Source organism: Puma concolor, chromosome C2 (genome assembly GCF_028749965.1).
Source record: "Puma concolor isolate L17-30 chromosome C2, mPumCon1.1.hap2, whole genome shotgun sequence".
Taxonomy (NCBI): domain Eukaryota; kingdom Metazoa; phylum Chordata; class Mammalia; order Carnivora; family Felidae; genus Puma; species Puma concolor.
Window position 1 is genome coordinate 76,662,970 of NC_141675.1, and position 27,646 is coordinate 76,690,615.

The 27,646-nt window shown below is 44.4% G+C and overlaps 1 protein-coding gene and 1 long non-coding RNA gene across 2 annotated transcripts in view; one reads left to right on the top strand and one right to left on the bottom strand.

Annotated features, from left to right (window-relative positions):
- LOC147577332 (uncharacterized) overlaps positions 1 to 27,646 on the top strand; it is a 56,256-nt gene that overhangs the window by 15,364 nt on the left and 13,246 nt on the right. Inside the window, exons 3-4 of the long non-coding RNA XR_015240155.1 lie at positions 11,904 to 11,975; positions 14,977 to 15,139. This is a non-coding gene — a long non-coding RNA (uncharacterized LOC147577332). The remainder of the gene's footprint in view (positions 1 to 11,903; positions 11,976 to 14,976; positions 15,140 to 27,646) is intronic.
- Positions 7,365 to 8,519, bottom strand: LOC112850509 (transmembrane epididymal protein 1A-like). The gene has a single exon (XM_025914185.2). It carries the CDS (start codon positions 8,393 to 8,395, stop codon positions 7,508 to 7,510), a length of 888 nt encoding a protein of 295 aa, XP_025769970.2. The 5' UTR covers positions 8,396 to 8,519; the 3' UTR covers positions 7,365 to 7,507.

Genomic DNA, 27,646 nt, shown 5'->3' on the forward strand with positions numbered 1-27,646 from the left:
GTATTTAAAAAAATCAAGCGTATTGTTTGTATTCTTTCTTTTGTACATGGGAACACAATCAGAGCAACAAAACAAAAAAAAAACCAAACCAAACAAGTTAAGCAAACAGCCCTAGATTCTGTCCTAGGACACCAGGACCGGTCGAATCGTGAGGATGCTGTCACACAGAGGTTGCTAGTGCTCGGGAACCGCATCCTGGGAGAAGTTAAGGAAATGTTTTCGCTAGGGCCATGGGGGTAGATGCACAGGGCAGGGAGAAGGTGTTCTCCAGGTTGAGGGAGGCTCTGCTCTGTCCTCCAAGAGTTGCCAAGTAGAGAAGAACATGTCCCGGCCTCTTCCTCCTTCCGGAGGACACCGGACACCGCAGGGAGTGAGGCAGGAGGAGGGGTAATCTCTGGTCATGCTGAAGCCTGCGGGCAGAACTGAGCTGTAGGTAGTGGGGGGTGAGAGAGAAGGGGAGTGTGGAGGAGAAACGGAGTGGGACGGGCAGCTAATGAGAGAAGGAAAGAGAGGAATATTGAGACGGAGAGGAAAAGGTAGAGATCTATGGGGACTCAGAGGGATATCTGGGGGAGACTTTAAGAGGTTAGAGGGTCCTTGAAATAGGGATCATTATCCTTGCTGTGGTCCCTTTTGCACTCACAGCCTAGTGAGGAGAGAGGAAATTTGATTTCAGTTTCAGTCTGCTGTGTGGTAGGCACTCAGTAACCAGGGCCAATGGAGGAAATAGTTAACTCTGTAATGTACAATCATCAAGGGACAGTGCTCACTGCTGTCCCAGAATTAACTTCCAGACTCACCTCACCAAGATATTGGTACCATCCTTGGCTGGGCATAATTTAGGGGCAAATCTTTGTCTGAAGCATATTTATTTCTTCTTCTTCTTTCATCATCCAGTTTTCTTTATGACCCATACGGACATCAGCATTTGATAAAGCTTGGGCAACACTGTGGGGCAATGCAGGACCAGTTCCACTAGTCTTGGAAGGGTATGTTCCCTCCCAATGTCCTGCAGGCCTTCCTTCTCTGGGAGGGAGGGAAAGGAAGGAGGAACCGGGGATAAGAAACAAGGTTTTGTTGGTGACTCCCTTTTTGGGAACAATATCAGTATTTGGTTTCTGTGTTACAACAAGTTCAGGGGCTTCCTCCTCCCTCCCTGGGTGCTCTTTCTTGGTCTGCTTTATAAGTGTGTCTCTTCTTTTTCCCAGTTAGACATGGTGCCTCTGAGAGTTGTGTTCCAAGCCCACTTGCCTTCACCCTCTCCCTGGATGAGCTCAGTGCTCATTTATGATTCCCGGATTTCTCTCTCCCCCCATCCAGGGTGGAGCTCCAGGCTCATACACACACCTACTTCCAGAACAACACCTCAGGCTGCATTTCTCCAATCAGAATTCCACTCTTCTGCAGCCCCTGGTCCCGATTTTCGTTTTCTCAGTGATTGCATTTCCTTTCCTCCTCAGCAGTCCAAGCTTTGGCTTTCTGACCTCCAGCCATGACGTCCAGGTCAGGAACCTTCTAAATGAGCTCTTCTCTTCTCATCCAGCACCGTGGCCTATCAGTCTCCTAGCTGGTCTCCCTGCTTCCAGGTTTGCCAACCACCGCCCCCAACACCTCATTCCACATTGAGCCTGAGTGACGTATCCAAAATGGAAATATGATCATTACCACTGGCTTCAGGACAAACACCAAATTCCTTCATGGGACCTAGAAGAAATCAGATTCTTGTCTGCCCTCTTGCCATTCCAGGCTTAGACACCGAGGTCCAAACATCCCACTTTTGTTCACTTCCTTCAGTGTCTGGGCAATGACCGGAGGACTTTCCTTGGCTTTTTCCACCTCTCCTGAGTATTTGCCCAACCCCTCTTCCCCTGGTCACACTCGTCTTCAGGTTCCTGTGGAAACATCACTTTTCTTGGAAGCATTCCCTGATCCCCAAGTCTGGCTTAACTGTCTTTCCTTACATCCTTTTTCAGACTGTGCTTAGCTTGCTGTTTATTTATTTGCTTTTCTTCTCCCACTGAGTCATAATCGGCCTGGAGGCAGAGACCCTGGCATCTGTGTCACTTCATTATGCCCAGGGCCTAGCATGGAGGCTGGTGTGTAGTAGATGTTCAATAAAAATCAAGTAAATGCTTGCGTGAAAGAACTGAACATGTGGAAATAAATGAAGACCAAGCAGAGGCTATACATTCAGAGTTTGCTGTAGCGAGGGAGTCAGCTGCCATCAGTTGTTTTCTGTCAGGCAGAGTAAATGGGAAAGCTTCACAGTGGAAAAAAGGGGAAGCTTCAGGTATGCCTGATTGGAGGCTCTTGGCATGGGGAAGCTGAAGTCAGGCTAATTAGAAGTGGGGTATCCTTTGTGCTTGGTTAGGGGTGCATATTTGCCTTTCTCTGATTGGTCCTATGTTGGAAACGGCAAAATTTAGGGAAGCTGTTAGTTATTAATCAAATCCTGCCCATTTGGGGTCTTCCTGGACTGGTTACTAGGGATAGCTAACTGACTTTCTTCAGTGTGACTTATAGGTAGCAGGCTGGCTTCCTGGGCTCGTTACTGTAGATTGTAGGTCAGAGATAGATTTATCTATCTATCTATCTATCTATCTCTATCATCTAACTATTTATAATTTTTTAAACTTATTTATTTTGAGAGAAAGAGAGAAGCAGAGAGGGGCAGAGAGAGAGAAAGAATGAGAGAGAGAGAGAGAGAGAGAGAGAGAGAGAGAATCCCAAGCAGGCTCTATACTATCAGTGCAGAGCCTGATGTGGGGCTGAAACTCACAAACAGCAAGACTGTGACCTGAACCAAAATGAAGAGTCAGCAGACCCTTAACCAACTGAACCACCCAGGCATCCCCGAGATTTTTATTTTTATATGTAGTCTGGCCATTGCCCATTTGTATACTCAGTCTCTCAAACTAAGATTTATTGAACCCACACCCCATGCTCTGAATTAAGTGTTGCATATGCAGGACCTCACTTCTCACAACACCTCTGTGGGGTAGGTGGTACCATTTCTGCCTAACCCTGATTGCTTCCTCTTTTGCAGCTCATGCTAACCACACTTTCTGTCTTCTGCCCTCCTGGGTGCCTTAAGTTCCTCCCCATTCCCACCCCCACTAAATTCACTGAGGACTGGGGCTCTGGCATTCTCCAGCCCAAGACTGCCATCTTCCTGGGCCTGGCATGATCCTTGCTCAGTTCCTTCCCACGACACTAGACTTCCAGCTCTGGATTTCTTCATCTTCAGTGACCTTCACCTCCACGTCTCTTTAGTCATCCACACCTGAATCATCAGGCACATCAGTCATCATCACCAAGAAAGGTCTCATCTCTGATATATAAATCTTATCATTTACTCTGATTGAAATAACTTCCTGACCTTTTAGTCTTCCCAGGCAGTAATTAATTCTGGGTGGGGGAATCATGGTAGATTTCAAAATACTTTAAAATGCTTTTTTGCTATATTGTAAGATGTCTAAAATGTATAACATATAAAATTAAAAAACCTCTCTAAACATTATTTGAATTTTTAAAAATAAGAGTCACTTGTACACACACACCACTATCTTTCCCTAGAGGAAACAGGGAAGGGAAGAAGGCCATTTAGCACTATATAGTCATAGTCATACTGCAATCAGAACCTATAATGGTGAAGTCCTTTTAAAATGAAGTTACAGGGTACCTGGGTGGCTCAGTCGACTGAGCGTCCTACTTTGGCTCAGGTCATGATCTCACAGTTTGTGGGTTCAAGCCCCACATTGGGCTCTGTGCTAATGGCTCAGCTTGGAGCCTGGAGTCTGCTTCGGATTCTGTCTGTCTGTCTCTCTCTCTTCCTCTGCCCCTCCCCCGCTCATGCTCTTTCTCTCTCTGTGTCTCAAAAATAAACATTAAAAAAATAAAAAAAATAAATAAAATGAAGTTACTATTGGCGTGCCTGGGTGGCTCAGTCCTTTAAGCATCCAACTCTTGATTTCAGCTCAGGTTCTAATCTCACTGTTCCTGAGATGGAGCCCTATGTCCAGCTATGCACTGACAGCTTGGAGCCTGCTTGGGATTTTCTCTCTCTCTTTCCCTTCTCTGTGCGTGCGCGCACACACACACACTCTTTCTCTCTCTCAAAATAAGTAAAAACTTTTAAAAAGTAAAAAAAAATAAAATGAAGTTACTATTATTATTTTGGAAGTTCTCTAAAATAACAACAAACATAGTTGACATAAATTATGTTTAGGTGGCCATGTTCCAATATGCTGAGCATGATGGTTAATTTTATGTGTCAGTTTGACTAGGCCACGGCACTCAGTTATTTGTTCAGACACTGGTTTAGATGTGGCTTTGTGCCAGTATTTTTTAGATCTGATTAACTTTTATTATTATTTTTTAATGTTCATTTTTGAGAGAGAGATAGAGTGTGTGTGTGTGTGTGTGTGTGTGTGAAAACATGGGAGGAGCAGAGAGAGAGGGAGACACAATCTGAAGCAGGCTCCAGACTCCCAGCTGTCAGCACAGAGCCTGATGTAGGGCCCAAACTCACAAGCCGTGAGATCACAACCTGAGTCAAAGTCGGATGCTTAACTGACGGAGCCACCCAGGCACCTCAGGATCTGATTAACATTTAAATCAGTAGACTTTGAGGGGCACCTGGGTGGCTCCGTCAGTTAAGCGACAAACTCTTGATCTCAGCTCAGGTCATCATCTCAGGGTTTGTGGGTTCAAGCCCCACATCAGGCTCTGCACTGACAGCATGGAGCCTGCTTGGGATTCTCTCTCCCCATCTCTCTCTGTCCCTCCCCATCTCTCTCTGTCCCTCCCCTGCTCACATGCACACACACACTCTCTCTCTTTCTCTCTCTCTCTCAAAATAAATAAATGAAAATTTAAAAAAAACCCCATAAATCGGTAGATTTTGAATAAGCAGATTGCCCTCCATAATATGGGTGGGTCTCATCCAATCAGTTGAAGGTCTTAAAAGATAAGATTGAGGTGTGTTAAGCAAGAAGGCAACATTAACTCTTCCTCTGGTCTCTGGGCTGCTGGCCTGCCCTGTCTGTTTTGGACTTGCTAACCCTCACAATCTCATAGGCCAATTCTTAAAAAATTTTGATCTATCCATATCCCATTGGTTCTGTTTCTCTGGAGAACACTGACTAATACACTGGGTAAGGGCCAAATGTGCAGGACAACCCGTGCCACCTCCCAGCACAAATGAAGATAAGCAGGACCCACCTCTGTAAATCACTGCCCGCCTCTCCCTCAGGCACCAGTCTTCTAGATGTCGAATTCCTCTTTATTAAATCAGGCCAAACATCTGATCACAGGTGACTGAGGGATTTGTTGACTGATGGATTATGCTTTAGCAGGTGGTTTTCAATTAGTTGGTGAGGTCATTAGCATTTTAAGCTTCTTGTTTCCAAGTTAAAGGAGATAGAGTCTTACCATTACCCTCAGCTAAGGAATGTCCTACTAAAGGGCAAAGAGATGTTTATTATAAGGCATCTTGAAAGTAAATGTGAAATCTTCAGGGTGGAAGCAAAGCTAGGTTTTGTGGAGCCTACAGCTTATACTAGTTGGAGGTCCCTCTTTAGAAAAGAAGAATACAGGGGTGCCTGGGTGGCTCAGTCAGTTAAACATCTAGTTCAAGCCCCGTGTTGGTCCAGCTCAGAGCCTGCTTTGGATTCTGTGTCTCCTTCTCCCTGCCCCTGCCCTGCTTGTACTCTGTCTCTCTCTCAAAAATAAACACTTTTTTTTTTTTTAAAGAAGAAGAATACAGAAATACCTTACTTTTGCAATTTTTTAGTGATCATATCAACACCTTGCTGTGGCCCCTCCCAGGGCTTTATGTTTGGAGATGTAAAGTGAGGGGCTCTGAAGCTTAAGCTTTATTATCTTAGCTTCAGGGTAAATTTGGCTCTGCTTCTGGGATTTTTAGGGTGGGGACAGAAGGAAAGGCGCTGGCCTCTCCTTAGGTTGGTTCCTGCTTTGCTGGGATGGAACCTGAGGCTGGCCTGGTTCCAGCTGCTGCAGGACACATTTCTCTTCCTCTAGATCCAGAGTGTTCCTCCCCTCCAAACCCTGCCAGGGTGAGTTGCCAGACCCTCCCCTGGCTCCCTTCCCTGCCTCAAGCTCTCATCCTGGAGTTTCTGGAGCCTATTTTCCATGCTCCCACACACTATTTCTTTAGGGAGTGTCCGGTGACATTTCAGATGACAATGTGCAACCTGTCTTCCATCTTGCAAATGCAAACACCTCTCTATGCTTCTTACAGCTTTTTAGTCTCTGAGGACAGCATTCCTAACTACACAAGAGGTGGTGTCGCTGCAGCTGCTTCATGAGAGGGAGCTTTTCTCTCTGGTCCTTTCTCCACATCTACGGCCAGCACCCCATCTCTTCTTCCTGCCTCTTCACATTTCCAGATGCTGGATTTATCTGTCTCACATACGCAGGCTCGTGCTAGCAGAAGCAGTGGATATCTAGTTGTACCCAGGGATAAGCGTTTTTATAAAATTTGCTTTCATATGTCTTACTGAGTGTATGGATTTACCAGCACCTTCTCTCCTCATTCTGGGAGAAGCTCAATGACTGGCTAGAAATTTCTGCAAATTCCAGGGGCTGACATTTCCCGTTTCCTCTCAGCTCCGAGTTCTGCATCTTCAGAACCACTGAAGATGGTTTGCACCCCACATCTCATAGCCATTCTTCCCCTTCTGCTCCTACCAACTGACATCTGAGCCTTCTCTTTGGTCTGGCTCCAGAATCACTCACACAAGACACGCATATACTTGCATCACAGACGTTACTGAAAGAGTAGGAACAATGGAGTTTTACATCCCAGCAAAACCTGAACACCTTAAAATTATATTTCGGTCATCCTTGTTTCCTTTGGGACTTCCTTGCTCTTCTGCCTCCTTTCTCTCAGACTTGAGCCCCTGCTGAGCCGACTGTCACCCCTTCCCCACTTGCCCCTCAGAAGGCAGATGTAGCCTCATTCCGTGTAGATTAAAAATAACTATAGCAACAAGGAAACAAGTTCATCATCCTGCCATGCTTAGTGTAAAGAAAACAGAAAAATGAAGAGAAACAGAAGTTCTTCACCATTATGCAAAAATGGACCCCTTCTCTTTCGCACATTTAAATACTCTAGCTGCAGGCACACAATAAGCCAGCTAGCTCTGCCTCCAACGGATGAAACCCCCCTGGGTCCCCAGCGGCCCTCCATCTCCCTCTATTTCCTGATTTTCATTTCCTCTGTGAGAGAAAAGCCCCCTCCTTGTTCTGACTCCACACAAGTCCACGGTCAGTAACCAAGCGGGGCAGTGAGGCAGGAAAAGAGGCAGACCTGGAGAGAACAAAGCGACAGAGTGAAGTAATCCCAGGAACTGAAAGGTTTATTTAGGAACAAGGAAGGTGGCTCCTGTGACAGAAAGTAGATCCCAGCACATTTCTGTGCTCTGCGCACAGTGGGTACCCTCAAAACTCTCGTGACAAAAGGCATAGCACAAAGATTCTGTACCTAGATGCCCCCATCCTGCAGCATGGCCTCTGTCCCGAGCTTCTCCAGCTCTTCGCTGCTGTAGCTTCTGGGACACAGCTGGTACTTGGCACGTGGGACTTCCCTCCAAGAGGAGATGCGATGGTGCCAGAGGCTGCAGAGGCCATAGACAGCGGCCAGCACGATAGCCCCGAAGCCCAGGTGCCAGCAGAAGAAGATGAGGAGGAAGGCGAGGTCGCCAGGGTTTTCTGCCCTCCAGGGCTGCCCGGAGGGAGGAACGTACATCAGCACACACAGCTGCAGCATCCATGTGCTGAGCACCAGCCCCATCCAGGTCTTCAGCACCCAGAGCGTGGGTTGGTCAGGGACCCAGACTTCCATGGTGAGCACCAGGGTAAGCAGGAAGGTGGGCGCCACGAACAGCAGGTGCGTGCGGACCTCCAGGGTGCCCTTGTTCTCCAGGTGAAATGCCATCAGCAGGACCAGCACACAGAAGGCCAGGGCCTCAGCCGCTCGCTCCAGCTTCACGTTCTGCTGCGCCTGACACGCCCGGCTCACGATGTCCACAACGCCGCTGAGCGTGAAAAACCCATACATGGTGACGTGATACCAGTTGTCATAGAACACAAATGGCCGCCGAGGGTCCTCCCAGTCTACCATCATCATCCGGTTTACTCCTGGGGGGTAGAAGAACTCGGTTATGATGCCAGTCAGGGAGATGGCCACCTTCATCATCCCTTCCACAGGTACCAGCTGCCACCACCTGTGTCCTCGCTTCTCCTTTGGGGTCAGAGGGGGTTTGAGAAACCTCTGTCCCCGTAGCAGGGCCAAGGACACCATCACTGAGTAGTGGAGAGAAAAGATGAGGAGGCATATCCCCGGCAGCAAGTGTCCCTCGAGGGTCCCCATGGTCTCTGTGTGTATGTTGGGGCCAACAGAACAAGAGCTGGCAGATGAGAGACAACCTCCCAGGGCTCTCCTCACAAGCGAGGTGGCTGCTTCCAAGCTGTGGTGAGATCTTTCTGATCCAGCTCCACCCCTGCCTCCCACACACAAAAAGGCCTATGTGTGTGCTGGAAGCATCTGAGCCACTCCCTGGGTGGGATCTCTCTTAGGTGGCATTTCACCTTGCTCTGTTCCTTACTTAGATGAGCCGGGCTTGGGCTTCCAACCTTTGCACCTCACTGCAGGAGCTAATTTACCCTTTCTCTCCTCTCCAATCCTGCCCCACCCCTCCCCAAAGAGAGGGGAGGGAGAAAAGTAATAAGGGGCCCCAGCAAAGGGGTGGTGGTGGTGGATTTTCTTTTGTTGGCTGTCACTTGGTGCCAGCCATATGACATCTCCTTTTCCTCATTTAAATACCTCAACAACTCTATGAGAGGGTTATTGTTAAACAAATTTTATAGGTGACATTAAGGCTCAGGGGGTGAAGGCACATACACAGGTATCACAGCCAGCATAGCAGAGCTGGGATGGGGACCCAGGTCTACTCATCTGCGGACAAAGTCCAGAATTTGTACATAACTAAGTGACTGAACTTCAGCTCCAACACTTGTAAGTTACATGACTATGGGCAGTTACTCTGTCTTCTTGAGCCTCGGTTTCCTGACCTGTAGAATGGGAATAATAATTATATCATAGGTTTATTGTATTAAATAGAATAAAGTATGTAGAGTGTCTGATACATAGTAAATAATAAATGGTAATGATTATTAGTAATTTTACTGTTATTACTAACATTCCTTGCTGAATTCCTATGATGCTGAAGTTGTTCAAGTATTCCTATAAATAATGCCAGAGCAAGAATCATTTAAAAAAGGTGAAGAACTTAATTATATTTAAATTTTTTTAAGTTTTTTTTTTTTTAATGTTAGCATGAGTGGGGAGAAGGGGCTCAGGGAGAGAGAGAGAGAGAGAGAGAGAGAGAGAGAATCAGCAGCCTCCATGCTCAGCATAGAGACTGACATGGGGCTCGACCCATGACCCTGGGATCATGACCTGAGATGAAATCAAGAGTCAGATTCTCAACTGACTAAGCCACCCAGGCACTCCATAAAAATTTTAAAGTTTTTTATTAATAGACATTAGACATTACAGGGGTGCCTGGGTGGCCCAGTCGGTTAAGCATCTGACTCTTGGTCTCAGCTGAGGTCTTGACCTCAGGGTTGTGAGTTCAAGCCCCACTTTGGGCTCTGCATCGGGCATGGAGCCTACTTAAGAAATTAAACATTACAATTATTCTATATTAAAATTACTGTTAAACATTAATTCCAAAAGAAAAATCAACTTAAAATTGTACTCTATATGTGACAAAGTGTTAGACTCCTTATAATATAAAGAACTCTTACAAATCAAAAAGTTAAAAATGAACACCTCAGTAGGTAAAGGGGCAAAGGTCATAAGTGGCTAGTCATTCAAGGAAAACTGTAGGTGGCCAATAAATCTATAAAAGGTGGAGCGTCTCTGCAGCCTTAACAACACAGATAATGTGCATCCACTCCTCAATGCAAAATGGGAAAAGTGGTAAAGAATGATAAATGATAAGCTTTTTAAAAATGTTAAGGCTACTGCAATAGTAAATGGCTATCTAAAGTATTTTTTCCCATCCTAACAACACTGAATCCTGAGAGTTCAAAGTTTTTAGTACCAAAGGGAAGAACGTGGCCACCAAAGGACACATTGATGATTTCATTGAACTGGAAGCTGAGGCAGTCACATGTATATTCAGGCTCCACAAGGCAAACAAGCAGAAAAGAAGGATGTGGTATTTGCTGTGGCAAGTGGTTCTGATTATCACAGGCACATAGAATTGCTGCCAAGTAAGGAGGTAGTTGGTGGTGGTGGGGGGTGGTGGCAGGAAGACGTGTAGATGAAAAACAGGTGCCTCACCAGGTTGCCTTCTTAGGTAAGTATCCAATGGTAGTTAAAGGAAGATACTTTCACAATCCTATGCAGGCAGGACCACTGAAGGCTCTTTGATTCATTTTTTTCATTCAACAATAATGTCAGACACTTGACACTTCCAGGTCCTGAGGATACAACAATGAAGAAGAGAGATAAGAAACAAATAAATATACAAGTAAACAAACAAAAAAATGGTAGAGGGTGATAAATAATAACCCCCCCCCCCAAAAAAAAACTTAAGGCTATTATAATAGTGAGTGAATCCCTCAGATTGAGCCAGCAAAGAAATAACACTTAAACCAAGATCAAACTGGCATTAGGGTCCAGCCATGTGATATCTGACTGAATGTTGGGGTCACTTTATCCCATAAAGACCAGAGGAGAAGGTGAATGAGACCAAAGACCCTGGTAAATACAACTCCTTATTGACAATGTTTCTGTCCTATTTCCAGTCTTTCCGGTTACATCCTTCTCTTCTTCACCGGTATCACATTCAGATAGTAAGGACATAAGTAATTTGTCCTCCTTATCTATATTTTCCTGCGTTTTACAGTGAGCAGGTATTTTTGTAATCAGAAACTATCTGCAAATTTGAAATCAATGATGCAGTTATTTAATTCATAGAGAAACAGCTTGGATATGAAGACATCAAAATGTGGCAATCTCTACATTCCAGTTTTATGGGGAATATTAATTTGTGTCTCCATCTCTTTTGTATTTTTCAAATGTTCTATGAGGCTTTAGTAATTTAATTTTATGGCAGAATTATCAACCTGAAATTTTTGTAAAAGCCTCAGTCATTAAAGCATTTCTTTATGTATATTTATGTGTACAATTATTTATATAGGCATATATGTAATATTGAATTTTTTAAATATTTTTGAAAGAGAAAGAGAGTACATAAACAGAGGAGGGGCAGAGAGAGAGGGGGATAGAGGATCCAAAGTGGGCTCTGTGCTGACCGTAGACAGCCTGATGAAGCCACTAATATTAACATCTTGTAAAGGCTGAAAAGCACAAAGGCAAGTTTAAAAAGTGATATAACAGGGCACGTGGGTGGCTCAGTTGGTTAAGCATCTGACTTTGGCTCAGGTCATGATCTCACAGTTTGTGACTTCGAGCCCTGCGTCAGGTTCCATGCTGACAGCTGGGAGCCTGGAGTCTGCCTCAGATTCTGTGTCTCCCTCTCTCTGCTCCTCCCCCCACTCATGCTCTCTCTCTCTCTTTTTCTCAAAAATTAATAAACATTTAAAAAATTTTAAAAAGTAATATGACAAAATGCCAACGCAGAACAAGTGGGTTAACATTTTGTCATGTTTGCTTCCACGGTTTAGAAAAATGAACATTCAAACCCTTCCACTCTCATTCCCATACCGTCCTCCCTTCACCATGGGAACTGATATGATTTTGGTATGGATCTTCCCTGTTATTTTGTCATTTTATAAATGTTTGTGCCTATCCCTATCTTGTCTCTCTGTCTGTTTAAACCTGACCATTTTCTATGTATTTCTAGTTCTGAAGAAACCAGCAGCAGCAGAAGCTCTTCCTTGAACAAGGCACTGGTCATGCCTCAATTAGGACCCATGTAAGTGAAGTTCCTTTGAAATGAAGTCAGTGTGGTTAAATAAAAAAGAGGAGATTCAAGAATCATGCAAAAATACAGTTGATGGGAACCATATGTCATAGTGGCCCTGTTCCAGCAAATAGGCAGGTAGACAGATATGTTGGTCCTAAGGGTAGTTAAAGGTAAACACTAACTTTTATCACCCCAACAAGTGACCATGGGTCCCTGGTGTGTCTGTCTCTTCTCATCTCCCAAGTGGACAGTTACTCATCATCTACTACTCTCTGAGTCTTCTTGGCTTTCAAAAGGAGACAGTGTCTGATAATACTCACTTACATTTGTTGACTGCTAGATTAATCTTTAGCAGATGAGTTTCAGTCACTGTGATATGTCAATCAGTCATTTAAAGCCCCTCATCTCCAGCTGAAGAAGGAAAATCCTTAGCTTTGCCCATGACTAAAGGAATTTTAGGCATCAGCCAGCAGGTGCTGAGATGTGTTTGCTATTCGGAGGGATTCCTGAAAGCAAATCTGATTTAGATCTTCTAGCCCAGTGGTTTTCAAGGCTGCCCTTTAGAATCACCAGGGAGCTTTTTTAAATGTTTGGGCCCGACCCTGGTATTCTGATTTAATTGGTCTGGGGTTCAGGTTTTAAAAATCTCCCCTGCAGACACAAAAGGACAAATACTGTAGAATTTCACTTATATGAGGTATCTAGAGTGGTCAAATTCATAGAGGCAGAAAATAGAAAGGCAGTTGCCAGGAGCTCAGGGGAGAGGGGATTGGAGAGAGACTGTTTAACCAATATATAGCCTCTCCATTTGGGAAGATGAAAGAGTTTTGGAGAAGGACGGTGGTGATGGCTGCACAACAGTGGGAATATACTCAATGCCACTGAACTGTGCACCTAAAAATAGTTAAAGTGATAAATGTTATGTACAATAAAAAGGTGAAAATTAAACTCCTTTCTGGTGATTGTAACTTGCGGTCAGGTTGAGGACCACCTTCTGCTATTTGGGGTTACTACTAACAGCTGAGTCCTGTCCTCTCAACCTGAGTGGGCTCCCTGCCTCTCCAGAAGGCTCAGCGGGGCGCTGCTCATGGTTTAACTGTTGCTGCTACTAGGGGCAAAGAACTTTCACTTTTCACTTTTCCTTTAAGATTTGGTCTATCTCCTGCCTGAGACTGGTCCTGGAAACACTCTCCATGCCTTCTGTATCTAACAGCAACATTTCCATGCAGGTGGCTAAATGGCAATCTCTATCAGCAAAGGTTTTATTCTCTGGTCCCTTCTAGTATCTGTGGCTAGAGCCTCCCTCCCCTCTCTTTTTCCAGACTTAGGCATGCCACGTTTGACTCAGCCCCGTTATCTGACTCATGCAGGTATACATCACACAGGAATAATAAGCCTGTTAATGTCAAATTGGGATAACCATATGTCTATGGGGATGACAAGTTTTTCATATCTTCTCTAATGAAATGCTAATCTATTTTGGAACCCAGATGTCAGCAGAGGTCACTCTGTCTTTTGAAATGTATATGAATTTACTGAGGTCCTATCCCACACTCTGGGGGAAGTCCAACACTCTGTCTACAGTTCTTGAATGCTCCTGACTGACTCAGAGGGTCTAGATCTGCTCCGGCTGTGTTCATACTTGCAGATACCCTCTGTGGCAACTCCCTTTGCTCTGTTTTACACTTGACCCAGAGGGGAGACTCAGCCCCTTTTCATTGATTCCCACCTCTACCCTTTGGAACACAAAACAAAACAAAAATGTTTACAAAAGGCATTTATTTGTGAAGTAGGGTTTATTGTTTGTGTGAGGATGATGATGGCATATTACATCATCCCAAAGCAAAACTCTTGCTATTTTGGGTATTAGGTAATTTTGTTCTTAGAAGCCCTTCAGTAATATATGATTCTATTGCTATAATCCCCAAACTGGCAAAACTAACCTGCGCTGTTAGAAGTCAGGATAGTGATTAGCATGAGGGGGCTTCAGGAATTCTGGCAAAATTCTTTTGTCTAGGTGCTGGTTATACAGGTGACTTGGGGGAAAGCTATGGATCTGTATCCTTGTGATTTGGGTACTTCCTGTATTTGTGTTATGCTTTGGTAAAAATTTCACATTAAAAAATACAGAAGAAAGAAGGCCATCAGCTCCCTCATGCCCAAGCATGTTTCTAGACTCTCCCTCCATACAGACTTTCTTCAGGTGAGTATAGAGAATTCTCTCACCTACCCAGCCTCTGCCTCCCAGAGGGCAGTTTGGGATTTTGACCTGTTAACAGTGTTTTCAAAGAGGACCAAGGGACATGCTTTTTGGCCTCCCAGAGAGGCCCAGAGTACCACTTGTATACATGAAACAGACAGACTGACAGATCCTGAAGCCATCAGAAGCTAAAAGCCCCAGGTAAACAAAGACAAGGCTCATGGGATAGATAGGAAGTCAAACTGTGGCCATCAGGACACTTCAATCTGCCTACCAGTGGTCAATTCTGAGCCCAGATGCCCCATCCTGTGGTATGACCTCTGCCTTGAGCTTCTCGAGCTCTTCGCTGGGGCCCATGGGGCATGGTGGTAGCTGGTATCTACCCTTTGCTAGGAGGAGCAACTATGATGTCAGAGACTGCAGACTGTGCCAGCACGGAAGCCTTTCAGGTCAAGTAACAGTGGAAGGTAATGGGGAAGCCCAGGGTCTCCAGTGGCTGGAAGACACATCATCACACATCGTTGCAGTGGCCAGGTAGCTGACCAATAGGTTATGTCAGAGGCCACGGTCTTGGCTGCCCACCCCCGCTTCACGTGCTGCTGTGCTAGCCACACATGTTTCATTATAGCCACCACAGTCTCTGCAGGAAGAATGCTAAATACAGGGACTTGCTTGCCCCGGTGTGTGGCATAGGACCAGCTCCTCAGGCTCTTCCCAGTCCACCGTCACCATCTGCTTATCCTTGGAGAACAGAAGAACTTAGCAAGGATGTTATTAAGAAGGCAACGGCTCCCTCCACCTCTTCCACAGGTTCCTGCTCCCAGTACTTCTGCCCTCACATCTCCTGATAGGACATGGTACCAGTAGGGCAGGACACCAGCCCTGAGGAGAAGAGCCCAGGACTCTTCACATGGAATGAGTGCCTTTTCTATACTGCCAGGAACATGAGGACAGCCCAACAATGGCTGTACAGGTAGGTTCACCTCTCAGGTAGGTGCTCATAGGGGACAGAAGAAGGTGCCTAGACAACACCACTTTGCTCCCTGTACTTTCATTCATGCCTCTTTTGTGCCCAGGCATTAAGCTAATACATGAGAATCGTACACAGCATAACAACTATGTTCGTTATTATGACTGTGGTACCAATATACCAGGTTTCACCAGTCTGGGGCTGCAAGTCCAGTCTGGTGAACATAAGTATCTACATTTTAATGACTCTTGGCCTTCACCTGTTCACAGAGGGTCTTAGAATCTTGCAGAATTTGACTTCAGTTCCTATGCTAAGGATGATTCTGGAATCTCGCTGCCCAAGAGTCCGTTCTGGCTACTGCTCTGTCACCATGTTGCTGGTCGGGTGCAGATGTACTGGCCATGCTGCTTTCTGGGCATTGTTTCTGTAGCTGCTGTCCTCAGCAGCCGCTGAAAAGCTGTAGCACCTGGGCTACACTACAACCTTCATGAATGTCCTCTCTTGACCTATGGTGTCGCCATCATTGTGGGAGTCCACTCTTGCTGCTGGCCGTGCTGGGTCTCTGGGGCTGGGGATCCACAGATAATGGCTTCAAGAGCTAGGAGGGTTCTGGTCTTGCTTGGTCTAGATTCAAGATCTCTACCAGTTCTTCCAAGGGAATTATGCTTGTGCCATGTGAGACAGAGACAGCTATTTATTCACTGGAGAGAGGGACCTCACAGGAAGATTCTTTGAGCTCTATAAGTCTCTAATGATCTGTGAGGCCACTCTCCTAGGTCCTCCACCCAGCCTATCTTCTAAGTACATACCTGCGGCTATAGTAGGCTGGGTTTGGGTCAGGTCAAGGAGCAGCCTCTCTGTTTTTCTAAAACCAGTAAGTTACTTGGGCCCTCAGAGTTTGAAGATGAGTGGGGTTTGCATATGAGATGCCTTTGTCTGTTGTAGCAAACATTCTCTGTGATGCCGTATTGCTCCTTCCTACAATGGCTCTTGTCAGGGACCCTAGGGTATCAGCTATCTCTGTACCCTATTAACAAAGTTTAAGTTCTTGCTTTTCCAGACATACCTCAGGCCCACACAGTCCAGGGAACAGAGGAGGAGCTTAGTGGACACAGTTATTCTGTGTGGTTGCCCAGCATCTAAACCCCCTCCCTCTATCTAAGGAATTGTCCCACCTACTAGACATGCATGAGGCCGAGTTCAGCTCCCCACAAGGAGCTGGAAATGCCAGGTTGGTCCTTAGTGGCCTCTCTTGAAGTGGGCACAGTCCCCACCCACCTGCCCTAGACTCTGCCTTGGCTCTTAGCCCTCCAAATCATTCCTTTAATAATGCTCCTTTCTGCTAAAATCCACCAGAGATTGTTGATGATTGGAGGCTAAGAATCCTGTCTGAAGTGAAGAGTTTCATTTCTACCTGACCCTAGCTCCACCCTGTTAGATAAAAATGTGTTTGGTTGTCTATCTTCCTCCTTTCCCTACCCCTCCCTATCTGTTCCCCTTTCCTGCTGATCAGTAAGGAAAAAAACCAGCAACTTCAATAGAAAAATGGGCAAAGGACATGGACAGGCAAACGACAGAAGAGAAACACGAGAAGCTACTAAGGATATGACCAGATGCTCAAAATCACTGATAATCAGAGAAACCCAAATTAAAAGCTCTGTGAGATAGTGTTTATCTCACAGGTACCTGTTAGGCTGGCAACCATTCAAAAACCAGGTAATGCTGAGCTGGAGGGGATCTGGTGACATAGATATCAATCATGTATCGCTGATGGAAGTGTAGATAGGTACAGCCACTCTGGAAAGCAGTCTGGTTCTATTTGGTTGAGTCGAGTCCTACGTTTGCATGCCCCATGACCTAACAATCCTGCTCCTGGATATACAACCCAGAGAAATCATCATACTAACACATAAGAGAACACTTATAAAGAAGTTCCTTGCAGCATATTTATATGGTGGCTGGTAATTAGAGGTAACTGAGTGTCCACTGCTGGGAGACTGGGGCCAGGGCACACGATAGGGTGTTACAGCGAGGTTAGATGTCTTGAGGTAGGTGTCACACAGCAACAGGGCAGAATGGTACAAGCACAGACAAGAGGAAACATAAGAAGATATATTGTATAATTGCTTTTCTGTAAACTTAAAAAATATATGCACGTAAATCAGCAATGCACATTTTGCAAGAACACATCCAAATAAAGATGAGCATTAATACAGTAAAAGAATGACCTGTAGAAAGAGGGGAATGAGAGTAGGGAAGTGGGATAAAAGAAGGCACATTAATTAATAAAATAACCAAAGGACTTTGTGCAGACCAAGAATAATAATGCGGCATGGACTGAGCAATAGGAGTAATTTGAGCCTCTTCAACCAAAGCAAACAAAATGAAACAGACAAAAACAACCACCACCACTAAAGAGCAAGCATGATGTGTATGTAAAATCTTGGTTACACAGGCAGAGGGTGATGTGGACTCCACAGCAGACGCTGAGGGTGGGCCACGTGAGACAAGGCAGGGAAAGACCCTGTCCATGTTAGGAGAATCAGAGCAGGCTTCATCTGAGTAAATGCTACCTACCTAAGAACAGGCCTCTTTCCAGGTGGCCCATCAAAGAGGTCTGCTCACATCATAGAAGAACCTTTCCACCCCCTTATATGGACCTTGGGATCAAATCCATATTTGATTAACACACCAGAAGCACAGCACTTACATCAGTGATGCTCACATGTCCCGATGGATGGTCAGGGAGACATAAAGATGGCCTCCTGGCTGGGCCCAGAGCGCTCTAGTGGACCCAGAAGCATGTGCTAGGCCATCTCCAGTGGCTAATTGGAAATTGCTCTCCATATTATAATGCCTCCCCATAAAAAGTTCAAGTGTGCATGAATAAAAGGAAGGATCTAAGCTCAGCCAGGAAAGAAGTGGTACCAAGGGCATTAGCAATTCCCTGGCATCTGCTTCCTCTGACTAAGGGACAAACCACTCTCCCTCTAAAGAAATGATAGCAGTTAAAGGAGACCTCAAACCATCTTCTCAGTAATATTGAAGGCCTAACTAAAGGGGGAAAAAAAGGAATTAATAGAGTAGAACTCTATTACCCCGGAGAGGTAAGAGTCTAAATGGGTGAGCTTTTGCTCCTTGTCTGGGAAAAGGCAGCTAACAGGCCAACCTTCTGGGGTGAGTAGGAGGGGCAATATTGCATTCCACAGTGTCCTGAAGACACTGACACTGTGAAGACACTGTCATTCCTCTAGAATGTAGAGCTGGAGGGACAGAGCTGGTGGTCACTGTCTACCAAGGTGGAAACCCTAGTCCAAGCCCATTCCCTGCTTATACAGAGAGCCCACCCTCTAGAATATTCTCAAGCCCTGTTCCTGGACTGAGTGCCCTCTGGTGCTGGCAAAAGAAAGGTAGATCCTCTCCGAAAGAAGATCCTAGGTCTCAAATTAATTTTCAAATAATCATTTCATTTAACATGTCCAGAAGGAACACAGGCACACAAGGCACGTGAGACAAAACAACATGTCTCAGAATCAACAGAAGCCATAAGCCATAGAAATAGACCCACCAGGATCTCAGATAGAGTTCCTAGGTACAACCTGTAATAGAATAATGCTTACTGTGTCAGGGAGATAAAAGCAGAATTTAAAGTTTTATATAAGGATATGGAAAAATTTAAAGCCACACTGCTGATTAAAAAAAAAATCAATTAGACATTATAGAACTAAAAAGTGCAAAAATCATGGGGCACCTGGGTGGCTCAGTCAGCTGAGCATCTGACTTTGGCTTAGGTCATGATCTCAGAGAGTTTGAGCCCCGCGTAGGGCTCTGTGCTGACAGCTTAGAGCCTGGAGCCTGCTTCAGATTCTGTGTGTGTGTGTGTCTCTGTTCCTTCCCCACTCACATTCTGTCTTTCTCTTTCTCTCAAAAATAAATAAAGCTTAAAAAAATTTTTAAGTGCAATAATCCAATTAAGAACTCAATAAAGGGTTTAATAACATAGTGGAAAGGAAGATAAGTCAGAAGAAATCATCAAGAATGAACCACAGTGAGACAGAAAAATGGAAAATACAAAAGAGATGATAAATAAGAGAAGATACAGAAAACCTGATACATGTTTCATTGGAGATCTGGAAGCAGGGGAGACAGAGAATGGAGGGGAGGGAACATCTGAGGAGATAAAGGTTGGAAATTTTCCAGAATTGATGAAATAAGCCAATTCTCTGATTCAAAAAAGCCAAAGGAGAGACTGCCACAGGAAATAGAAATCTCAAAGAACCAGGCATTGGTTAGGCCAACAATTCCCGCTTGGGAAGTTCTCCCTCCATGACAAGGTGTGAGAGTACTTGAGGGAGCTGGTGGATTTCTTTATGGAGGTGTTCTTGTTAGTTTGTTTTTGAAGATGGGAGAGATTTGACCTGGTTTATAAGCTGAGGGAAGAAACCAGCTGAGAGTGACAGATTGAAAATACAGAAGAGGGGCGCCTGGGTGGCTTAGTCAGTTAAGTGTCCAACTTCAGCTTAGGTCATGATCTCAAGGTTCATGGGTTCAAGCCCCGCATCAGGCTCAGTGCTGACAGCTCAGAGCCTGCCTGGAGCCTGCTTCTGTGGCTCCCCCTCTCTCTGCCCCTCCCCCACTTGCACTCTGTCTGTCTTGGGGCGAGTGGGAAATGAAACAACAACAACAACACAGGAGAAGAGAGGTAATACATGAAGACATTTTTTAGAGGAACAGGGATCCATACTGTGAATAATTTATAATTATAATACCTATAATACCTATAAATTTATTAAGCACTACATGTCAGAATTTGTTTCAGGAAGTTAAAATCCTTAACCGCTAGTAATTGTATTTGGACATCACCGATACATGCTAATTGATGCTCAGAAAGTTCAAAGAAAAAAAAAAACCCACAACAACTTGGTTGTAAAGTATGGCTAGTAAATGCGGGCACTAAGATCCCAATCAGATCTGATCTACCCCAAAGTCCTTGTCCTTTCTACTCCACCAGGCTGCTCTCAGAGCTCCAGCTGACCTCAAAAAGGCCTTTCGTTGGGCTGAGATGGGATAGAAGGAGGAGAGGATGACCATAGAGGTGCAGCTGTTTGGAGAATATAGAGAAAGGGTTAGGAAGTTGAAGCAGTTCAGGCTCAAGGCTTGGTTATTTCCAGGAAAGTGGTAAGGGGTATTATCTGCAGAGTTTGAAGGATGTGGGAAGTCAGCAGAGATGTAACTGCAGAGGAAGAGTCCTCTGAGGGGCGTGGGGAGAGAGGGAAAGGAGCCTAGTTAGAGGAAAGCAGAGGAGGAGGCTGAGTGTCAAGCCAGGTACAGGGAGAGAGGCAGTAAGCAAAGAACAGGAGTTGAGGGGTGAGGGGAGGCCAACACCGTGACTTACTGAGGATGGGATGGTGGCAGGACTGGGGTGAAAGGAAGACTGTGAGCCAAGTGCCAAACCATCAGTGACAGCATGGAGTGGTGTCCCAGAGGCCCACCAAGGGCACTGAGAAGCAGGAGGGAAACTTGAGAAGAAACAGAACATGTCATAGTCTCAAAGGATCTCCCCCCACCTGCCAGTATTTATTAATTACAAAGGGAAAAGTAGTAACTTCACAGTGGAGAAACGCAGCAGATCTCACCTTAACCAAGTGATCTCCAAATGCCGTTTTATTAAAAGAGTTGATGGGACAAAGCTCCCAGCTGCCTGGCAAGGGACAAGTCCATAAATAATTATTATGTATTTTAGTCCTTGAGATAATAATGGCAACTATGGCCCAGAAATCCCTCCATCCCAATCCTACCTCGGTGCAAAATTAATCTGCGCTAACGTGTCACTGTGTCCCAAAGGGTTAATGTGTTGTCTCTGGGTAACATGTGGTTAACACATGTGCCCTTGACCGGTCTTCCTTAATAAATGGAGTGATTCTAACAGTAGGGATTCAGGCACGGGGTAGCGTTGGGAGAACTGCTTTGGGCTGGGGTGAAGGTGAGAGAATTTTACGTCTTGAACTGAACCGGGAACCCCCGCGATCCCCCACGGTCCGCACGCCATTGTGCTCTGGCTGCGTCTCTAACCGACGAGCTTCCACGGCTCTGGCCCTGCCAGCCTCCTCCAGACCCTCGAGTCTGCAGGTGCGGGGTGGATGCTGCGGGTGGCCTGCGCTCTGTCCCCTCCCCCATGCCGGCCGGACGGTGGGGCTCTGGGCTCCCCCGCCTCATCTCCCGCGCCTGGCGCAGAGCCCGTCCAAGCAGACCACGCAGCGCCAAGTGACAGCCCTGACGCTCCTGGTAAGGTCTCCTCTGGGAAGCGCGCCGATGCCCCCTAGTGGCTGAGCTCTGAACCTTCCGAGGTCCCGCCGCTCTGCCGGGGGCGAAGGTACGAATCCCCTGGCGTCCCAACCCCCTAGCGTCGGAAGGGGCCTGCGGAGAGCCGGGAGCAGTGTCGCCCTGGGAGTGTGCGGGCCGGGGCTGGGCTGGGAGAATGAAGATGGTGCAGTGCTCGAATGAGCCAGGTTGGGAGTCAGGCCCGACCCAGGAAAGCTAGAATCCTCCTCCTGCTGTTCCCTGGCCCCCACGCTGGCCTCAACTCTCGGGTCTTCGTTGTCCTTGAGGGAAAAGGGAGAAATGAATATTTATGTGCCCGGCAGCTTCACTCAGCCATGTGGAGACTCACTACTTGTAAAAAGGATTTGAAGTGATCACACAGATTTCTGAGGAAGTTAAAGAAAGGGGAAAAGGTGGAGGTAGAAAGATCAACAGAGGGGTGAGGTTAATATTTAAAATGACTCTTGAGACCCTGAACCAGAAGACTTCTGTAGACCAGAAGACTACAAACAGAATGTTAAACTTCCAAATCATTAGAGCTTTTAAAAGGAAGAAACCAAGCCGACTCAAACAGTTCATCAAGAATCAGGAACAAAAGACCAAGGGGAAGGGAAATCATGGAACTAAAGAATATAAAAGAGGGGTAGTGGGTGGCTGAGTCAGTTAAGTGTCCAACTTCGACTCCGGTCATGATCTTGCGGTTCATGGGTTCTAGCCCGGTGTTGGGCTCTCTGCGGTCAGCACAGAGCCCACTTGGGATCCTCTTGTCCTCCTCTCTCTCTCTGCCCCTCCCCTGCTCACACTTTCTCTCTCAAAAATAAACATGAAAAAAAAACCCACATGGTATAATTTCATTCCATTTGAATGATGTTTACAAAAGGCAAAACTAAGCTATATCGTTTAGTAATAGTGATACATAGTTTATTTCAGAAATCAGATATTACAGAAATTAGAAATCCCTCCCTCTGCTGAAGCAAAGCAGGACAGGGGAATGGCTTCAGGGGTGTTAGGGCATTGACAGTATTGCATGTATATATATTATTATGCTATATATATATGTATATATATATATCAGTTTGTTGTATATATATGGATTATAAAAGCCCAGTTTTCTATATGGAGATATATACCATGCTTATTAATAGGAAAATACAATATCATAAAGATGTCAACTTCCTAAATTAATCTATGAAGTTTTTCTTTTAATCAAAATCCTAGCAAAGATTTGCATGGAATTGACAAGCTAATTAAACAAGATATATGTATATTTCTCCATTAAAATATGCATATATAGTATAAAATAGAAGATGAAAGAATTAAAAAATAAAAATCTTGGAATGGAGAAAGTGTTTCCAGGTAAGGGGAAAAACTCAGAAGCCAAAAGGGAAAAAAAATGGACATTAAGACAAAATTATACGTGGAGAAATTATCTGTGGAGAAATATACACAAATACAAAATAAAAAATAAATGACAAGTTAGAAGAAGAAAATAAGTGCAACTCATATGTCAGATAAATGGCTAATTTCATTACCATATATTGTAAATTCTCATAAATCAATAAAGGAAAAGATAGAAAAATGGACATATGGCAGAAAAAGATACACAAATGGCTGAAAAATAAAAGATGCTCCATTTCACCCATAAATAAGGAAATGCAAATTGAAAATAAAAATGAGCTGTTTTTCATTACGAAATTTGATAATATAAAGTGTGAGCGTGGAGCACCTGGGTGGCTCGGTCAGTTAAGCGTGAGACTGGCTGCGGTCATGGTCTCACAGCTTGTGGCTTCGAGCCCGCATCAGGCTATGTGCTGACAGCTTGGAGCCTGGAGCCTGCTTCAGATTCTGTGTCTCCCTCTCTCTCTGCCCCTCCCCTGCTCGCATTCTGTCTCTCTCTCAAAAATAAATAAGCATTAAAAAAACAAAGTGTGAGTGTGAATGAGGGCAATGTAAACAGGCATGCTCATGCATTTGTTGGAATTGTAAATTGTAGCCTTTTTTAGAAACAAATTTGGTGAAGTCTATCGAAATTACACATGAATTACTCTGTCATCCTGTAGTTATAATCCTGTATGTGTACAGCCATATATATTTTTTGAATTTTCAAAATTTTATTTTAGAGGGAGAGAGAGAGAACGAATGGGGTAGAGGAGCAGAGGGAGAGAGAAAGAGAATCTTAAGCAGGTTCCGTGCTCAGCACAGAGCCTGATGTGGGGCTTGATCCCACAAACCTGGGTCAAGACCTGAGCCGATATCAAGAGTCAGACACAGGAGCCTTTGGTCATACATATATTTAAGGATATTGATTGCTGTGTTGTTATTGAGGAATCCTGGAAACAGCTTAATGTCCACCAATATGAAACTGAAACTGAACTACTGTCTAGCTATTTTCACAGTGAGCAAGAAAGATTACAGATAAGTTGTTCAATGAAAAAAGCAAGATGATGAACTGTTGTGTATTTTATGCTTCCATTTGTGTCAAAAATGGATCGGATAGATTTGGAGAGAGCATCAACCATATACAGGATTGTAGGACATTAACATATTACAAGGGCCTATAAGCAGCATATGTTTTGGAAAAAGCTACTGGGGGCCTGAGAACCTGGGCAGTTGAATTTAATTGCATTGTTTTCTGCTCTGCACTTTTTGATTTTTTTATAAACCTCTCCTTCTATACCTCTCCCCTCCTTCCATCCCCCTCACACATACACATGCATGCACACACGATTTTTTTTCAATTCTCAAGTGCACTAAAAAAAAATTATTTTGCCTTTTCCTTCCTCCAAAGGTTCTAACACTTTTTATCAAACCTGAGAAAACTGGCTATAGAGTAGACAATCTTCCCATGAGCCCAATCTGCAAGTTGATTTAAATTCTTAAATACTGAAAAAATATACAGTTAAAACAATAAATAAAGGTTTTTTTTTAATTATGAAAATGAATCCTAAAGTATCTAGTAATAAGCATAATAAAAGGTGTTAGATGTATATGGAAAACATGTAAACTTTATGGTAGGATTTTGAAGAAGACCTAAATAAATGGAGATATTTGCCATATATATATATGGCATACATATATATATATATATATATATATATATATATATATATATATACATATATATATATATTGGGTCCATATATATGGACCCAATACCATAAAGATGCCAATATGCCAAAATTACTCTCTGAGGTCATTGTTTAAACCAAACCCCAACAAAGACTTTGTAAAACAAGTTAACTCTAAGACATATATGGAAATGTAAAGGACCCCAAATGGTCAAGATAGTCTTGAAAAAATGTGAGAATACACACTCATATAGAAATCAAGACTTATTATCAAGTTATAGTAATTAAGAGTGTGGTATTGCTCAAGGGTAGATAAATAGACCAATGGAACAAAATAGCTAGAAAGAGACCCACACATTTTGGGAAATTTAATTTATGACAAAGCTGGCATTTCAAATGACTGGAAAAAATGGTTCTAGGACAATTGTTATCTGTATGAGAAAGATCTCTCTGTAACTCCTTTCATGAAGAATCAGATCTGGTGGATGTAAGGCCAAATATAAAACAGCAAAATTTTTAAAGTTCTAGAAGAAAATATAGAGAGACTTAGGACCTTGAAATAAGAAAGGGTTTTTTTTTTTAATGTTTATTTATTTTTGAGAGAAGAGAGAGAGCATGAGCAGGGGAGGGACAGAGAGAGGAGGACAGAGGATCCAGAGTGGGCTCTACGCTGACAGCAGCGAGCCTGATGTGAGGCTCGAACTTGTGAACTGTGAGATCATGACCTGAGCCAAAGTCAGGTACTCAACCAACTGAGCCACCCAGGTGCCACAAGAAAGGGTTTTTTTTTTTTTTTTAACCAAGTCACCCAAAGCACAAACTATAAAGAAATAGATATATTAGACTACATTAGCACTTATATTTTCTGTGCCTTAAAAGACACTATAGAAAGTTTTTAAGATAGGCCACGGGCTGAATGACAGTATTTGCAATACATCCATCTGAAAAGGGAATAATATCCAAAATATATAAAGAATTTTAAAAAATCAATAAGAAAATTACAAGAACCAATAGAAAAATAGGAAAAGGTTATGAAAAGTTTACAGAATTAAATATACAAATGACCAGTAAGCATATAAACAGATACCTAACCCCCAACTTCATAGTAATCAGGGAGACGCAAATTAAAACCATAAAGAAATAATATCATAAACCCAATAAATTGAGGGAAAAAATCTGACAATAGCAAGTTTGATGAGGATTGGGAACACAATAATTCATCTGTTGCTGGTATGATCACTTTGGAGAGCAAGTGGGCAGTCACTAGTAATGTTGAAGCTAGGCATCCTTTGCAACCCTGCAGCCCCAGTCCTGGGTGTGCACGCTAGAAGTTCACACACAGGCACAGAAGACACGGACTAGAATGTCCATAGCAGGACTGTTTGTAATCGGGACAAAATGCACAGTCTAAATTTTCATCAGTAGGAGAATGGATAAATAAATTCAATGTAATATTAACACAATAGTATACTATACTTCCATGAAAATGAATTTTTATTTATCAAAGAGACCCCAAAACTTAGGTAGCACCACATGCCAGGCTCTGTTCTAAGTTCTTTATAAATATTGACTCATTTACTGAATGAACCTGAGCTAAATTTATCAACATGAGTCAACATGGATAAATCCCAAAAGCACTATGTTGACTGCGGACAGCAAGTTACAGACGTATTTGTGCAATACTTTACCATGTGTGTAAATTTGAAATATTTAAGACAGTATTATGTCATGTTCAAGAATTTAGCCATATGTAATAAAAGTGTATGGAGAGGTTACCACAGGGGTGAGAGTGAGGGTAGGGAGTAAGGAGGGTCCCTGAGGGGCTTCCTCAAGAAAGATGCTGCATTTCTAATGCTTAGTGATAGCTAAACTATTCTATCTCAATGCATCTCCAAGGTAGTTCATAAAACAGTAAAATATAGAGGGGAAAAAAATCACACACTTCCATTTAATTGATTTCCTTCTCGTCTTTCTCTGCTTATTTTATATATTTGTAATAATCCCATACATATTCTTTCACTTAAGTGCTTTCTCATTTTCAGTACAAGGAATATCTGCACTTTGGGAATATTTAGGATTATTCCTTCTGATACGTTTTCACAGGTCGAATTACAGTGTCAAATTGTATGAGCACTCAAAGACGTTTAGTACTCTTTCTTACCACATTTTGCCAAGGGTTGGACCAATTCGCTGTCACAGCCTCCAGCAGCGCATTGGTGCCTCCATTTCTTCCAGAGCTCTGTCAGTACTAAATATTCTTGCAAAAAAAAAAAAAAAATCCTTAACATATTTTTTAAATGTTTGTTTATTTTTGAGAGACAGCATGAGCAGGGGAGGGGCAGAGACAGAGGGGGAGAGAGAATCCCAAGCAGGCTTGAGGCTCAGCTAGTGCAGAGCCCACAGTGTGTGTGTGTGTGGGGGGGGGGGGGGGCTCGATCCCCCCACAGGGAGACCCTGACCTGAGTGAATATCAAGTAGAGTCCACCACTTAACCGACTCAGCCACCCAGGTGCCCCAATCCTTAATATTTTGATCTGTGAAAATGTATTATTTTGAGAAACATTTCCCCTAACTGCTTATCATTCATTTATAAAGGAAGAAAAGCTTTACTGTTGAGGGCGCCCTGGGACCCGCGCAGTGGGCCTGGCGGCAGGTGCAGCTCGGAGGTCCGGCCTCACCCACACAGCCCTTCCTCCCACGCTCAGCGCAGGGGGGACAGTGGGTCTGATCTGCGGAACCCGCCCACCCCTGACTCCCAAAGCACAGCGAGCTCGTCGGTGGCATAGTTTACTTTTCACTCTCATTCTTTCCTGCCGATGGGTGGCTTTGGGCTCACGCCTTGGCGGGTGGGCTGGGGCTAGAGTACAGGGCTGCCTCACAGCTGTCTTTGGGCCTCTTCTCACCCAGTGACACACTGGCCATTGACATCCGCCCACGGAGCGAGGGCGCACAGGGCTCCATTTACCCTTCCCGGGCCTGGTGAGTGGGGTGGGCGCCTGCCCCACCCCTCCACCTTGGGCCACACACAGGCGGGGTGGGACCAGAGGAGCTTGTCCTTTCCCGTGGGCTGGGCTGGAATTTGGGGGCGGGGAGAGGCGGGAATTGAGGAAGTTGGAAAGGC

What these genes read in the sequence shown, in the direction of transcription:
- LOC112850509 (XM_025914185.2), bottom strand. Translation starts at nt 8,395, where the DNA reads ATGGGGACCCTCGAGGGACACTTGCTGCCGGGGATATGCCTCCTCATC.